Here is a 16531-nt window from a genome sequence, read left to right as displayed (position 1 = left end):
CTGCTTGTGTTCCTGCTCTCGCTATCTCTCTCTCTGTCAAATAAAAAAAAAAAAAAAAAAAAAAAAGCCTTAAGGAGAAAGCAGCTCTACCCTTGCCCCAGGAATGCCTCCTGCGTGGATCCTTCCTAGGAAAATAATCTGAAAGCAGCACCAAGTTACACAGCCTGAGACTGTCCGCAGGTGGCAGGTGCAGCTGCATCTCTGTGACCACACCATGCTGATTAGGTTAACAGCCACAGGGGCTGTTCAGCTCAGGCACCCCCGGCTATGAACTCAAGGTGGCCCAGGCTCTGGGGGTGAAGACCCCTACTCCCACCCCAAGTCTGGCCTGTCCATACACCTCCCCAGTATCTCTGGGCCCCACAAAGTTTCTCTGGCTCAGCACACAGCCCCAGCCAGCCTTGCACCCCTCTCATCCTGCTGTGATCCCAGGTCTCTCGACTTCCGGCTTTCTTACCTGCTTATGACCTCCTTCTGGCTCCTACAGCCTGCTGTTCTATGGACAACTTCCCAAACCCAGTCTCCACAAGCTGAAATGTTCACTAGTGAGCAGGCTACACGAGGCCTGTGGCAGTTCAGGTGCTGCCCCTCTCCAGCCAGGCCCTGTACCCCACTGCCTTCCTTGAACCCCAGCCCCACCCTGCTCCCTTTCAGTGTCTGCGACCTCCCTTGCAAGGAGAGCTGCGCCTGGAACTAGTTCCTCTCCAGGTGCACTGTCCCCTCCCACGGGCCCCAGCTCGGAGGTTCTGTGCTCCTAGCACTGGCCTGACACACAGCAGGACCACAGAAGGCTCCAGGGTCGAGATCACTGGGGCATTCACGACCTTGTATAAGAACACAGGGCGCCAGGGCGCCTGGGTGGCTCAGTTGGTTAAGCAACTGCCTTTGGCTCAGGTCATGATCCCCAGGTCCTGGGATCAAGCCCCGCATCGGGGTCCCTGCTCAGCAGGGGAGTCTGCTTCTCTCCCTCCCCATGCTCTCACTCTCTCTCTTTCAAATAAATAAAATCTTAAAAAAAGAGAAAAAAAAGGAACATAGTGCAAAGGAGCTGAATGTGCAGGGCGTGCCGGTATGGGGGCTCATGGCGTGGTAGAGCCCCCTCTGGGCAATGGTGGGGGTGGGCTGGAGCTCACCCCACCTGGCAGTGTCCTCCTACTGCATCCCCCACCCCAGGTCGGCCTCCTGGTACATACCCGGGGCATCTGGTGGGGCTCCTAGGGGGCTGGGCATGTGGTCTGGCAACCGGGCCCGGTGTCTGTCCTCAGTTGCTCTCTCCTTGTCTTTGTGCTTCTTGGACTTCTTCTTGGATTTGCTGCGTGATGAGCCACCATGGGGCCTGCTGGGCTGGGCACAGTCCGTCAGCAGGGGCAAGCTGAGGCACGTAGTTGGGGCTGGGGTGGCCACTTCCCCGTGCTCACAGTCCCGGCCACTGTGGCCCAGGTCATTGCTGACGTCAGCCAGAGGGTCATGGGCCCTCGGGGGCTCCAACCGCGGGGGCAGGTGGGCATCTGTGCCAGCTAGTGGGCCCGGAGTGGGCAGCAGGGCCTCACGGCCATGGGGTGCACTCAGCTTCCCATTGACGGCAGGCTGAGCTCTCTGGGTAAAATGGGATATCCTGGTTTTCTTGCTGACCAGGGAGTCGGTGAAATCAGGAGGCTGTGATCGTTTCTGCAATGGGAGGGAAATAATTTTAAAAGGGAGACTGTCTGGAGCCACTGGTGTCTCCTGAGAAGTGGCTGGGGAGCAACAGGCCCTGAGCTCACGAGGCCCTAGGAAACCCAGTGCCTGACTGCAAGGCCCAGTCTGGCCACAAGGGGGCACCCAGAAAAGAGCCAGGTCCCTGCTAACCTAGGCTCAGCCCACCTTGAGGACAGAGCCAAGGAAGGGCAGTAATAGGCGGAACTGGCCAGCTGAGCACTCAAGAAGGGCCACCTCCAGGGACTGGTCTGAAACGTCACAGCATTCAGCATCATCCCTAGATGATGGGGATGTTAACAGAACCAAGTCTGAAGGACACACGGCAGCCCCACAAGTTGGGACTCTCCCCACCCCCCACCAGACCCAGAACTACTTGGATCCTCAAGGGACACCCTGTGACATGCTGCAGGCCACACCCCACTTCACAAGCGAGAAGGCTGAGGCATGTGAGGTGAGGCCAGACCACGGATCGCCCAGACCCTGGGAAATGGCTAGAGAGCAAGACGGTAGGCGGCAGGCCTACCAGCAGGGGGAAACAGGGTAAGGAGGCTGTCAGCCCTCTCCTTTGGCCCAAAGCCAGGGCAGGCACAGACCTGACCTCTCCACAAGGAGGATTCAGGGCCTTGGACATGGGCTGGGAGCCTCCAGGGCAGAGGAGATAAGGGGGGTAAATAAGAGACTTGCTACGAGGGGTTCATGAGCCAGGTGGGGACACATGAGCGCCCGTCCTGACTACTGACTAAATCGGCAATGGCCACCACTCCCAGGGCCCTGTGCCTGCAGCCAGCCCGCGTGATTTTACGGAAACTTCATGTCAGCCCTGGGAGGCGAGTGCACCTGCCACGCCTGCTGTACACAGAGCACAGGGCTCAGGGCAATCCGGGAGCCTGCCCTCCCCTCGACACACCACCCACAAGCATTCGAGGGAACTGCACCGAGGGCCCAGGCCCAGGTCCCCAGTCTGGGGAAAGCCCGGCAGTTGCTCACTCACTGAAGAAAATACCTGGCTCTGAACCAAGGGCCCCATGGGCTGCCCAAACACTGAGCTCAGGCCTGGCCCGCTGGCCCCTATCCCGCCTTCCTCCCCCACCACTGCCGCCACCACGGCCTCTGCACATTGTCACATCCTTGCCCACCGCTCCTACCTGAGGGGGTGAGGCCGAGTTTCCATGTTCCCTGGGAGGACTGGTGGCAGCAGGGTCTCCAGGGAGCCCAACGGCACTCTGCGGTTGGCACAGCTTCCTACGAAGGAGAGGTGGGGTAGCTGTACGGCTCCACAACCTGGGGGGCATGTCCAGGCCCACCTGCCTTCCCCCTGACGCCACACTGTCCCGCCTACACCCAGTGAGTCAGGGCGGGCCCTGCCATCCCGACGAACCAGAACAGGGTCGAGTACACTGGGTACCTCGGGGCATGGCAGGCAGAGAGCAGCCCAAACACATCCCACCCCAGGCTCATCCACAGCCCAGAGGACTGCCCACTTGGTGTCCTGTGTGCCCAGAGAAAGCTCGGTGGACCACCCACTCATCTAGACACCCATTACTGTGGAAACCAGAAGCCCAAGTAAAACTGACTGGATATTCAAGCTTCATGCTGTGTCCCTGTGGGAGCTGGGTACACTGGGGCACTGGCCCCTCCTTTTAAAAACAATCATTCAGGGGCACCTGGGTGGCTCAGTCGTTAAGCGTCTGCCTTCGGCTCAGGTCATGATCCCAGGGTCCTGGGATCAAGCCCCACGTCGGGCTCCCTGCTCAGCGGGAAGCCTGCTTCTCCCTCTCCCACTACCCCTGCTTGTGTTCCTGCTCTCGCTAACTCTTTCAAATAAATAAAATCTTTAAAAAAAAACCCAAACAAACAATCATTCATCCTAATAATGCTTACTGCAGGGACTTTAGAAAATGCTGAAGGGGACTGAGATGCCCTAGCATGACAGGAAGGGCTCCCGGATTCAGGAACGACCTTCCCAGGAGCCAACATGACAATATATCCTCAAGGATAATAGGGGCAGCCACCGGCCTACCAGTACCTGAGCATAACGATGCAGCCAGGGACAAGGGAAGAGACACCCCAACACTCAGAAGGGCAAATGGAGGCCCCACTAGCGACCCTGGCTTGAGGGCCCTCTCTGATCCCCTCTCATTCCCAGAGGCTGTGAGTCTCACGGGAACCCAGCAGCCAGCCCGGTGCCAAGCGTGGTGCCACGGGCCCTCTGTGCCCTGCCGGGGTCTGAGGCTACAGGGACCGCGTCTGCACTGCTCTTAACCAGTGACGAGCCGAGCAAGACCTCCTTAACTGACGACCACATGACAGACCGCTGCTACTGTCCCCTCCGTGGTGGCCCCAAATGCGAGGAGAGCCCCAAGAAAAGTGCTTGCAACGTGCAAGCACTCACCAGGGGCCCAGAGTCCCCACGGCCAAGACGGGTACCTCAAATTTGCTGTCCAGCCACACGGAAGCAACCACAGGCATTGACATCTGCTCTCTTTCCAGCCTCCACTGAACAGGCATGAAGAAGAACGGGAAAAGAGAGCAGCACGATCCAATGCTGAAAGCAGAAGCAGTGACTATCTCATAGGATCCAAGAAAATGGGGCCCCAAGCCATAGAACCCCACGGGCCTGGGCTCAGACTCTCAGAGACCTCAGAGAAGGGGCTCCTGCAGGGCTGTCCCTGCTCTGCTCTGGGGCTGTGGGGAAGGAGCCCACAGTGTGGCCATGAGTGAAGGAGCCCAGCCTTCTCTAGGAGGCCAGGAGGCTGCTCAAGACACACCTGGACAATGGGATGGACAGAGGTGTGGCCTCAGGAGACTGAGGAAACAGAGGGGTCCATGGGGAGGTTCAGAGAAACCTAGGCAGCCCTCCTGAGGAAACGGAGCCACTCAGGAAAGCCTTGAAGAGCTGCACCTAGGCCTCCAGGTAACAAATGTCAGAGTCCAAAAGAAACAAGAGAATGCACTTGAAAGGGAAGAGAGACTCTATAAGCAGATGAAAACTTTAAATCCACAACAGAAACACCAGGCTTAATATCCACAGAACACAAAGGACTTGAATAGACATTTCTCCAAAGATGATACACAAATGGCCAATAAACACATGAAAAAGTACTCAACGTTATTAGTCATCAGGAAAATGCAAACCAAAACCACAATGAGATATTTACCTCACACCCACTGAGAGGTCTAGAATAAAACAAAACAAGAACGGAAAATAATAACTATTGGTGAGAAAGTGGGAAAACTAGAAAACCTTTTTATGTGTTGCTGGGAGGGGAAATATAAAATGGTGGAGCTGTTGTGGGGAAAAGTTTGGCACTTTTCCAAAAACCTCAACTCCAGTCCTCCTTCTGTACTTGAGAGAACTGAGAATCTATGTCCACAGAAATCTTGTACACAAATGTTCACAGGAGCACTATCCACAATCACCAAAAGGTGGAAATGACCATCAACACGTGAGTGGATGAACAAACGTGGTGTATATCCACACACGACAGATTGCTGAGCCACAAAAAGGAACGAAGCTCTGATACATGTTACAACCTACATGAACCTTAACCATACACCGTACACTGAGTGAGAGAAGCAACTCACCAAAGGCCACATGTTGTAACAGCCCATTGATACGAAACGTCCAGAACAGGGAAATCCATAGAGACAGAAAGATCAGTGGTTGCCAGGGGGGAAATGGGGAGTATCTGCTAATGCGGGGTTCCATTTTGGGGTACTCGTTCTGGACCTAGTAGAGGTAGCAGTCGTACAACAGTGTGAATGTAATTAACACCACTGAATTGTGAGAAAGAACAAGGCTGGAGGCATCACAATCCCAGACTTCAAGATACACTATAAAGCCATAAGAATCAACACAGTATGGTATTGGCACAAAAAAAAGACACAAGGGGAGTGACCACAGGGCTGGGCACGGCTGCCGAGGCCTCATCGTGCACTGGAACACCTGGGACAGGATGGGCCCCAGCAGCTACACACGCGGGGAACAGAAACACTGAGGAAGAATCAAAATGATGCTGTAAGTGAGTGTCCATGTAGAGCAGAGCCTCAGGGGCCCAGGGGCCCAAGCAAGCTTTCAGCATGCTTAACTCTGGTATGAATTTTGAACAAGCTGTAGGAAAAGGAGGCGGCCCAACTTCTGGGGTGATACTGGTCCCCACAGGCAGAAATACCCCAAGGCCCTATTTTTCCTTCTTGCTTCAAGGCTTCAAGAACCGCTGTAAATGGGGTTTTCTTCAGGGAGGGAACAACCTAAATTGAAGAAAAAAAACTGTACAGACAGGTGGCTGGGGTAATCTTCAGTGTGGTTGCAGGCACTGAGGATGCTGACCCTGACCTTTGCACACCAACTGGCTCAAGGTTCCAAGGACAGTAGGTGCGGCTGGTAACAAGCGGTTTCTGGCGCGGCTGATCCCTAAGCTGGCCCGTGCAGACAGAGAGAGGAACACCACGCTTGCCCAGGAGAAGGCCGAGTGCCTCGGGTTCACACAAGTCCTGGCAGCTCACTCAGCGGAGCAGGGATTAATATGAGCCAGGAATTACACAAAGCTCCAGAGCCGTGGGCGCCTGGGTGGCTCAGTCGTTAAGCGTCTGCCTTCGGCTCAGGTCATGATCCCAGGGTCCTGGGATCGAGCCCCGCCTCGGGCTCCTTGCTTGGTGGGAGGCCTGCTTCTCCCTCTCCCACTCCCCCTGCTTGTGTTCCCTCTCTCGCTGTGTCTCTGTCAAATAAATAAATAAAATCTTTAAAAAAAAAAAAAAAAAGGTCAAGAGCCGAGATTCCTACCGACCCCACCTACACACACACACACACACACACACAGCAAGGCTACTTGCTCTTGGCCACGCCCCTTCTGGAGAGCTCTGTGTGGCCAAGGCCCTTGGGGTCTGACAACAGCAGCTACCTAACAAGAGGCTCTGAAGGGAGGGAGGGCAGGAACAGCCTTGCAGTGTCCTTTGCGTGTCCCTCGTCACCTCCAAGCACTTGGTTGGGTAAATTTGACCATTTCAACACCAGACTCTTTGATCAAAAATGTGTGATGGATGAAAACACCTGTAGGAGGTGACAGTACCAACCGGACGTGTTTAGCTGGGGCAACAGGAGACGCCAGAGAGGGGACGGGGGTAGGAGTGGTCTTCTACTGAGAACAGCTCCTCAGCCTCCCTAAGACCTTTGGACAGCCAGACCAGTGACCCCAGGCTGGCTCGGAAGCAGGTACTGGCTTGGGGAGGAGTGCCCTGCAGGGCTGAGGAGAAAACTCTGGGTTCACCTAGAGTAGCCCCAAGTCTACATGCAATTATTGCTTTAAACAGCTGAACTTCAAAACAAAACAAAACAAAACAAAACAAAACCAACCTCATAAATAACTCAAGTCCCTGAGAAATCACTTAAAGACTAATTAGTGTATCAGCCTGCTCTGAACGGCACTTCACAGCCTGTGCTCCCAAGTCAGGCATCAGCGGAGAAGGAAATCATTAATTGCTCACCTGAGCCAGGCAGGGGCCTACTTAACCACTCCTCCCCTGAGCCACCAAGGCCACTCCTGACCTCAGGTCCCAATTAATCTGAGAGGGAATGTGTTTAATTAATGCTACTTAATCACGCTGTGGGGAGTTTTGTTTTGCTTTGTTTCTCTCTGCTTCAAGTTCTTGAGAGGTTCTTTTTAAGAAGGAGGTGGCCTGTAGCCGAAGCCTGTGGGGATGCGCAGGTTTTGGAAGGGAGCTTGATGGGAAAGGAAGTGTGGAACAAGCTGGATTGACCGAATCCTTCTGTCTGGGCATTCTGGTGTTCGGGTGGGTGACTTGCACCCTCCACTCCATTCAACAGGAGCTGACCTTTCCCCCAGTAGGAGGCCACAGTGGGCTGGCTCGGCACTGTGGGTCCCAGGTAGTGGGAAAGACTGCTAGAGAGCCTCCACAGATCCTTCCAACCTGCTCAAGGGCCCTATGACCTTTGGGACCACACTAGGCCACCCCGGCAACCTCAGGATGACATCTGCCCCAGAACCAGGGTGCGGGGACATGCCCAGGCATGGGAGGCAGCATTACCGGACAAGCATCCGCTTCAACAGCTGCTGGTCCCCTTCCGAGTAGCCAGGCCAGTCCTTCTGCACATCCTTATACACACAGTCCTTCAACGTGCATGTGCCGTCCTTGGCATTCACGTTGGCCACCTGTAAGACAGAGACAGGATCAGGATGCACGGGCGGCTCAGTCAGTTAAGCAGCTGCCTTCGGCTCAGGTCACGATCCCAGGGTCCTGGGATCAAGCCCTGCATCGGGCTCCCTGCTCAGTGGGGAGTCTGCTTCTCACTCTCTGCCCCTCTCCCTTCTTGTGCTCTCTGACCAAAAAAAAAAAAAAAAAAGGAGAGAGATAGGAGCATCTTGCCGGAAGCCCAGGAGAGGCAGAAGTTACTGAAAGCATTTGATGGAGGGTGGGGGGCAGAGATACACAAGAGGAAAGAGGACAGCACCCCCCCCATCCCCTGCACACTGGGGCAACAAGCCTTGGGATGCCAAAGTATCAGAACACCAGGTCCTGACACACATGTCTTACAGCTGCTGGAAGACAGGTTGGCTCTAAAGCAAGGGGGGCTGCCGTCTATACTCACAGGACCCCATCACCAGCCTCCCCTGTTATGGACTGAATGTTTTTGTCTTACCAAAATCCATGTTAAATCTCAACACCCAAAACGACGGTATTAGGAGGTAGGGCCTTTGGGAGGTGATTAGGTCATCAGGGTGGAGCCCTCATGAATGTGAACAGTGTCCCTGTATGAAAGACTCCAGAAGGCTCCCTCCCCACCCCTGCCGTATGATAACCCACTGAGAAGACAGTCTGTGAACCGGGAAGGGAGCCCTCACCAAACACCCAGTCTGCTGGCGCCTTGATCTTGGACTTCCCAGCCTCCAGAACCGTGAGAAGTAAACATCTGTTGTTTATAAGCCACCCAGTTTGTTATTCTGGTACAGCAGCCTGGAGAGACTGACACCCCCTCTTGGATACACACTCCTGTGGCAGAGATGGTGGCGGGTGGGGGAGCCAGGGCCTCCAGGGGCCAGGCTACGTCCACCTTCCCAGCAACCAGCTAGCCCTGCCCCACTTTGTTGGCCGCGGAGAGCTGGCGCGGCAGCTAATGTTTTTCACTATCGCGGGCTTCTAAGAGGACTCCAGGTCACAAGGGTTTCCTCAGGGAGCATTTTTTAATGGCTAAGTAATATTCCACCAAGTATCTGCACTGTGATTTACTCAAAGACTTCTCCTTTGTTGGATGCTGACGCCACTTCCAGTTTCTCTGTAGCATAAACAGACACCGCTGTGTGCAGGTTTTTCCATGCTGGCGATGGCTTCCTTCGGCCAGCTTCCCAGAAGTGGGATTAGTGGGTCAAAGGCTCTGAACATTTTTATGGCTCTTGATGCGTTTTGTTAAAATGCTCTCCAGAAGAGCCACCCACCCGTCAACACTCCCACCCACAGAGGATGAGCCTCCGGGTTTCTCTGAGGCCCCGCCAGCCCCGGAGACAGATGCTTTAAATCTTTGCCTTGGATGTTTTCACAGAAGGAAGAGAGAAGGTGCCTTTGAAGAGTGCGGTTTCATCTGTGCTGCTCATCGGAATCCCTGATCACCTGGGGGAGGCTGGAAATGACCAGCCTGCGCAAGGCCCAGCCCAGAGAATCCCCCGAGACCTTCCCCTTCCTCAAGCTGCTGGGGTCCTGCTACTGCCCACAGCTGCTGGGAGGACACGCTGGGTAGTAAATACAGAAGCACAAAGCAGATGGGGCCATTCAGAAGAAATCAGAGTAGACATGGGGAGGACGTTCTGCCCACAGACACCAGATAAGCTGCCCCACAGGAGGCTGCTGAATCCGAATCAACCAGAGAAGCCAGAGCCCAGCACGGTGCCTCTCTGATCCCGGCAAAGGGCTGGGAGCAACGATAGTATCTCAGAAGTTAAAAAAGCAGGCACCCCGGGCAGAACGACATCAGTACCAACAGATCCCTAGCTCTTCGGAAAACCAAGGCTGGTGTTCTGGCCGCATTTGAGGATTGCTCAGAGGGTAAATCTCAGGTGTAACTGTGTGCTCGGTCAGCCAAGTTTCACATTCTGCATTTGAGGGGCTCATGTGCTTCTTCTTTCTTCTGGGCACAAACAGGGCAAGAGAGGAAGGTGAGGGGCGCCTGGGTGGCTCAGTCATTAAGCGTCTGCCTTCGGCTCAGGTCATGATCCCAGGGTCCTGGGATGGAGCCCCACATCAGGCTCCCTGCTCGGCGGGAAGCCTGCTTCTCCCTCTCCCACTCCCACTTCCCCTGCTTGTGTTCCCTCTCTCGCTGTGTCTCTCTCTGTCAAATAAACAAATAAAATCTTTTAAAAAAAAGAAAGAGAGAGAGAAAGGTGGGAGCAAGGGCATTTCCAAGAATGCCACAGTAGGGGTTGATGGCCACTAACTGGACAGCAGTGTGGGCTGCAGCACGTCCAGGGGCAGCCCTGTGTCTTCAGTCCTGGCTCACGTCTAAAGACCCGGCATTTTGCCAGCCCTGCCTCACTCTCTCCGAGTTCCAGCCTAGGGGGAGGGCCTCCACTGTGCTTCCCTTGAGTTCCCAAGGATAAGGCTGACACCTGCGACTTTCCAAGAAAACAAACCCCCTAGGAACATCATTCCTGGTTCTGGAGCTTTCTGGATGCTTTGGCAAGCCCCTCTGCCAAAGAAAACTTCTGAGCCATGTAGCTACATATCTATCTTCTAATAGGCCTTGAGCCAACTCATATGCTCAGAGGGAGAAACTGCGCAGCTTGGTCAAGCTCAAGAGGCCATATCCAGGGGCGCCTGGTGGCTCAGTTGGTCAGGCGTCCGGCTCTTGATTTCGTCACGATCTCAGGGTCGTAAGATTGAGCCCCGTGTCGGGCTCCATGCTGGGTGTGGAGCCTGCTTAGAATTCTCTCTCTCCCTCTGCCCCCCTCCCCGCCGCTTGCACACACACTCTTTAAGAAAAAAAAAAAAAAAAAAAAAAAGGCCACATCCACACAGTTTCCTAGCAAGTGGAGCCCCCGAGGCCAGGGTCCTGGTGAGGTGAGGGGCAATGAACCCTGTGGCTCATCCTCAGATACAACTACTGATTATCTCAGCATGTGAGTTTTGCACTGTCTGCGCGCCCAGAGCGTCTGAGGCAGGATGCAAGAGGGGCAAGTGAGCTGGCAGACAGAACCCGTAGAGGTGCGACCATGCCTCCTCCGCAGGATGGGACTGTCCACTGCCAGCCGTGTGAACCTCGCGGCAGGGCTCCGAGGTATCTGCATGGCCCAGCTGATGTGGCAAAGCCAGAACAAGCTGTTCAGCTTCCCAGGGCTCCTCAAGCTCCCTCCATGGGCTTTGGGAGGCAGGGAAGGGCCTAGGGAAAGCAGCCAGGCCCACAGCTCTTGCTCTGAAGCCTGAGCTGTTCTGTAACAGCAGGCTCCATCTGCAGACATCACGTTCCCTCCAGCTCACCCTTCCACCCCTCAAGAGGTGCTGCCGGCAAGCTGCGGCTGCACGTGGCAGCCCGAGGGTCCACAAGTAAAGCCCCCTGCCCAGGGCCACGGCTGGTGTGTGGCAGGGAAGCCCACCTGACTGAGGAGCCTGAGCTCTTGTTAACTCACATTTGTGGTTACCCAGGCTTCTTTTGATTCTAAAATCATCAGGCAACTAAAGTCTAGGATCCTCTGTGCTGTGCCTGTTGCCTGTGTGTTAGCAGATGGTGTGGGCGAGGGTGCTGACCTCACTCTAAGCCACCCTCAGGGCCACTGGACAGCAAGCACCATGACGAGGGAGATGTCCATGACAGCCCTAAGCATGTCCTAACCCAGGAGACCGAGGCTCTGAGGCAGGCTGAGAATCTTGAAGAGACCCCGGGAAGGGCCCCTCCCAGCCTGCCCTGCGTCCAGACCCTGTGCAGAGGCCACTTGAGGCTGACCGGACCCTCAACCTGGCCCTGGGCAAGCACGAACCTGCTGGAGGAGGCCATCCAGCGCATCCTTGTCCGCCTGGGCCAGGCCGTCCTTCTGTAGCCGCAGCAACAGCTCGGCCTTCCGGTAGGGCCTCAGCGCCAGGAGGTGCAGCACCCGGTCACGGAAAGGCCTCTGAGACACCCCACTGCCCCCGCTAATGCCACCAACACTGCTCTTCTTGATGGCACTCGCCAGGTTGATGGGGGTCGCCCGCTTCCGGGAGGGCACAGCGTCCGTGGCCCCCGGGGCTGGTTTCCGAAACTGAACCTTCTTGCCTGCAACAAGAACAAAGGCATTATGGATGTGAGGGGGTGGGGGGCCTCTGTGCCCCTCTGCCTGGGGCTGATGCCAAGTTCTGAGCGAGTGCGTGGATGCCCACGGATGGCCACCAGCCCGAGGGGAAGGCAGTTCAGTTCAAGCCCTGTCCAGCCCGGCCGGCTCAGTGGGGACCCAGGACAGCTGAGAGCACCACCTGCTGACCACACACAGCTCATCAGGCGCTTGCAGGGCCCCCAGTGTCAGAAGCAGGAGCTGCAGGAAACAGAACGGACTTCATCATGGGCAGCCCGACCACTACAGGGAGAGGGGGCTGATGGTAAAAAGAGGGGGGTTCCTGAATGGCCAGAGGCAGATGCCCCCAGAGCCTACACATCACAGCACTGTGCTGGCCCCACAGGATCCCCCATTCTCTTTCATGAAAAAGGAGTGAACAAAGGCATCAGGCTGCTTGGGCAGCTTCTCTGGAGACCCCAGGGTAGGAGCAGCTCCCCAGCTGCAGCCCTGCCGAGCGCTTCTTGGGCAGACATGGCTGTGCTCAGAGTCCCAGCGGCAACAGCCCGATCCCCCACCCTTCTAGAGCAAACAGACTCCAGCTCTGCTCTGGAGGGAGGGGCCTCCACTCAGAAACTGTTAACTACCCCCTGGATAGCAGCACTGCCGCTGAGAGAACACGCACGGCCGAGGGAGGGCAGCGCACGCTTCATGACCTTGGGCCAGAAAGCTCTCTAGGAGGATTTTTTTTGCTCTCATCCCTTAAAGCTCGTTTGTCAAATTAACACAGGAAGAAGTGCTGTCAGAATCCTCAGGGCCAGGCTTCGTCCCCAGAGGACCCAGCTGATGGGCCAACGCAGGGTCAGGGAGAGGCCTGACACAGTGGGACAAGCATGTCTGTCTTCAGAGGCCAGGTGACAAGTGCTTCCACCAGAACCAAAACCACTGCAAAACTCTTGCTGTACCCAAAGTGGCAGAAGCCACATTTCTGACCAAGTTTCAGGCCGAAGGACCAGATATTTACTGAGATGTATACGCATGTCCACATCTGCACCTCGAGGTGAGAGCAGGCAGGGGAAGCATTTTTGGATTTTGGTGACTGCTCTCGGGTGGCTCTGTCCCCAGCAACGGCCACAGCCCAGAGCACAGGCTCCCTCAGCACGCACGGCCACGTCCACCCAGACGCAGCGTTCACTGGCGACACGGACTCCTGCAGACATCTGGGGTTTCATTCAGAGCCAATCTCACTGCCAAGCCAGTGAAATCATGTGCTCCTTTGGGGGGCTTTGAAATCCTCCTACCTTTTCTTAAAAAAGAAAAAAAACCCAAAAGCCATCAAGGTCCTGGTTTGCTGTAAGCCATTTTGAACCTCCCTTAGGCCTAACACCCTTCCCCCCAGCCTTGAATCCTCATGACTCTTGAACTTGTCTGGACCTAGGTGCTGGGAAGACTAAAGCAGGAATGGAGCTTCCTACAAGTAAACACTTTTCATGCTGTTGGTGTCTCAACTTCCCCCAAACTGTTTCCAAGCAGATGATATGCCGCCAGGGCCTTCTCGTCCAGCAGGGAGTCAACACATTTCCTTCCCAGGTGCGACCCGACGGCCCCTCACTGGCCCCAACCCAGCAGCGGGCCACTTGCCACAGGGTAGGTCTCGCCATCTGCACCTTGCCACTGGCCATGTCAGTCTTGGGGAAGAGCCGGCCAGGCAGGTGAGGGCAGGGGTGGCCGCTGGAGGACAGACCGCAGCCCTGCTGTCGAAGAGTGGGTCTATCTCTCTGATGGGCAGAGATCTCCGAGGCGAGAGCCTGGGAGAGAGGGGCCCGTGGATTTGGAATTCCTAGAGTTCTTGGGGCTCTTATTCAAACTGGGCAATCAACAGATGCCACAGCCCCCAGCTGACTCAGCCAGTGCAACAGGACCTTCCTTTCTGACCCAACGACGACTTGGCTCACCCTGCTTGGGGCCACACCTGTTAACCCATCACTCCCGCTCCTGGCCAGGACAGGCCCTGAGTCTCTCCCGCTCCCCAACCCCACACCTGCCCAGCGCGCCTGATCCCCCCACCAGGTGGAGTCCCAGGCCTCTTCCTCACCCAGGTAGCGGCCTCCGGCCTTGATGACAATGGCAGCACGGCTCCGCGTCTCCTCCTCGGCCTGTGCCATGCTCTGCCGCGCTTTCTGGTAGGAGTCGTCGGTAGCACATACCGTGATTTTGTCCTGGATGCTGCCCAGGCAGTCCAGGTGAACATCCCCATGGCTGCAAGATAAGGGGCCAGGAGCCAAGGTGAACTCCTGGGATGACAAGGAGAGACAGTCTAGGAGCCCGTGCCCGCCCCCCCCAATCCCCAGGGGGGAAATGGGGTCGGTGATAACTTGAGCAGCATGGTTTCTACATGGCACATCTTGATCTGGAAGAAACCAGGCAACCTAGGCCCCTGGGCAGAGGCAGCAGGCCAGGACCTGCACCCACACCCCGCACACACTGAAAGCAGCAGCAAGGCTCATGTAAAGGAAGGAAGGAGGCACTGGGGTGGCCTGGCTGGCTCAGTCCATACAGCGTGCGGCTCTCAATCTTGTGGTCGTGAGTTCAAGGCCCATGTTGGGTGTAGAGATTACTTAAATAAATAAACTAAACAAAAAAAAAAAAAGAAAAGAAAGAAGAAGAAAAAGAAGAAGGGGGCACTGGGCCCAGCTAGGACCTCACCTGGAGACATATTGCTGGATGCAGTCGAAGCTGCCCTGGGGGCTGTCACGGCCAATGTTGGAGAGGTAGAAGGAGAATGTCCGTGCCTCTGTGGGGCAGTCAGGCTGGGGGATGGAGATGTGCTGTGTAGAGAACGGGAGACATCACTGAGAGGTCCACAACACGGGCATGGGGGCGGGCACCATGGGATGGCCCATCCACTGGACCTCAGACCATCCCCACAACTTGACACAGTGAGAATGTGCTAGCACTTTCTAAGCAGTGATGGCATCTCGGTCTGAGGAGCAGAGCGCTTAACATACACCCGGAGACAGGGATCCTACCCTGATCTGGGTCATGACCCAGTTTCCTGCCCAGCAAATGGGGCAGATCTGGCCTGGGACATGCGTGAAGATGAAATGAGACAAGATGGGCATCGGGAGCCATCAGGGCAAACTGAGCAGCCAAGATACTCCAACCCTTGCTCCCCTGTGGGATACAGACTCCACCTAAATGTCCACTCACTGCCCTGCAGGCCCTCAGGGGCTCACAGATGGGCAGCACTCACCTCAACAAACCATGACACGGTTACATGTGACACAGGATGAATGTCTTGGTTAATGTAACCCTGACTTTGGGCAGTGCCTCTGCAGAAGGGATGGACAGCCTGGCTGGCAGACAGACAGCAATGGTCCCAGCCAAGGTACAGGGCTCAGCGCAGGTGGGACAGCCTTGTGCCCAGAGGCCACTGCAGGATTTCAGACCAACCCTCCCTAGGTTGAGGGAGTTGGTAGGAAGACCCCATGCTCTGGTTGCTGGCCCATATTCGGGGTACAGGATGGGCCTCCAGAATCCTGTCACCCCATGGTGGCCCCTCATAAAGTAATCACTGGGTTTTGGGTACAGGAGCTCATCACAGCTGACAGACACACAAGGGGGGCACAAGTGGTAAATGGAGGTTAAGGGGATAGGCAGGCCGCATTCCGGCCTCATCCCCAGGATGCCAGCCCAACCACCTCAGTATGCCCAAGCCCTGTTTCCTCTCCAATGGAGGTGAGCATACCAACAACCCTCATCAGCACCAGATCAAACATGGCCCAGTTGAATTCCACCCCTGCCCCACTGTCACGAGTAAATAAGGGCAGTTCAGCCTGTCTGAGACTGAGAACACAGTGGCTCAGGCCACAAGAAAGGACGCTGCTCCTGACCCAGCTTCACGGCCTCCCTGCCCCACCCCTCAGGCTGGTGCATGGACCCACAGGGAACCTGCATGTCCACCTGGCCTAGCGTTGGCCCCCAAACACTGAGTGATCTGCCCAGCATATGGTCAGTCCCTGCCCCCGGGAGAGGCCCGGATGTGCACAGTGAGAGCGAACCTCGCTCAGAGTGGCTTCCAGACATGGCAGTTGAGCCTTGTCCTGTCTGCACACAACATCTCCTTTCCAACACTTGTGGCCACCCTGTGCTGTCCACTCATCCCCCCCCCTTTTTTTTTAAAGATTTTATTTATTTATTTGACAGAGAGAGAGAGAGAGCACAAGTAGGCAGAGTGGCAGGCAGAGGGAGAGGGAGAAGCAAGGCTCCCCGTTGAGCAGGGAGCATGATATGGGGCTCCATCCCAGGACCCTGGGATCATGACCTGAGCCGAAGGCAGCCACTTAACCGACTGAGCCACCCAAGCGCCCCACACTCATCCCTTCTTGGATGTGACTTTTTGTTCTCCATTACAGAAGTAGCTGGAAACACTGCTCAGATGCCAAGGCTCGGGCTGCTGAGGGTCACTGCAGGAGATGCATCCAAAGCCAGATACGTACTGACGCAGTGGCCCAGAATGCAGCAGGACGCTCACACACCACCACCAAAGTCAGCAAATCAAAAGCCGCTTCCAGCGGAGCCTG

At 55.9% G+C, this 16531-nt stretch overlaps 2 protein-coding genes across 2 annotated transcripts in view; both read right to left on the bottom strand.

The window, feature by feature from the left end:
- ISYNA1 (inositol-3-phosphate synthase 1) overlaps positions 1-1476 on the bottom strand; it is a 14792-nt gene extending 13316 nt beyond the window's left edge. Inside the window, exon 1 of the mRNA XM_034997926.1 lies at positions 1194-1476. The gene's annotated coding sequence lies outside the window, so the exon portion shown is untranslated. The remainder of the gene's footprint in view (positions 1-1193) is intronic.
- Positions 1477-6493: 5017 nt separating this feature from the next.
- Positions 6494-16531, bottom strand: part of ELL (elongation factor for RNA polymerase II) — a 57731-nt gene continuing 47693 nt past the window's right edge. Inside the window, exons 3-6 of the mRNA XM_034997936.1 lie at positions 14655-14776; positions 14044-14207; positions 11679-11953; positions 6494-7868 (exon numbers count right to left, since the gene is read on the bottom strand). Of these exons, the coding sequence (XP_034853827.1) occupies positions 7740-7868; positions 11679-11953; positions 14044-14207; positions 14655-14776 (690 nt within the window). The 3' untranslated portion in view covers positions 6494-7739. The remainder of the gene's footprint in view (positions 7869-11678; positions 11954-14043; positions 14208-14654; positions 14777-16531) is intronic.

Source organism: Mirounga leonina, unplaced genomic scaffold (assembly GCF_011800145.1).
Source record: "Mirounga leonina isolate KUSES-001 unplaced genomic scaffold, KU_Mleo_1.0 Mir_94, whole genome shotgun sequence".
NCBI lineage: Eukaryota > Metazoa > Chordata > Mammalia > Carnivora > Phocidae > Mirounga > Mirounga leonina.
This window is presented reverse-complemented; position numbering and strand designations above follow the sequence as displayed.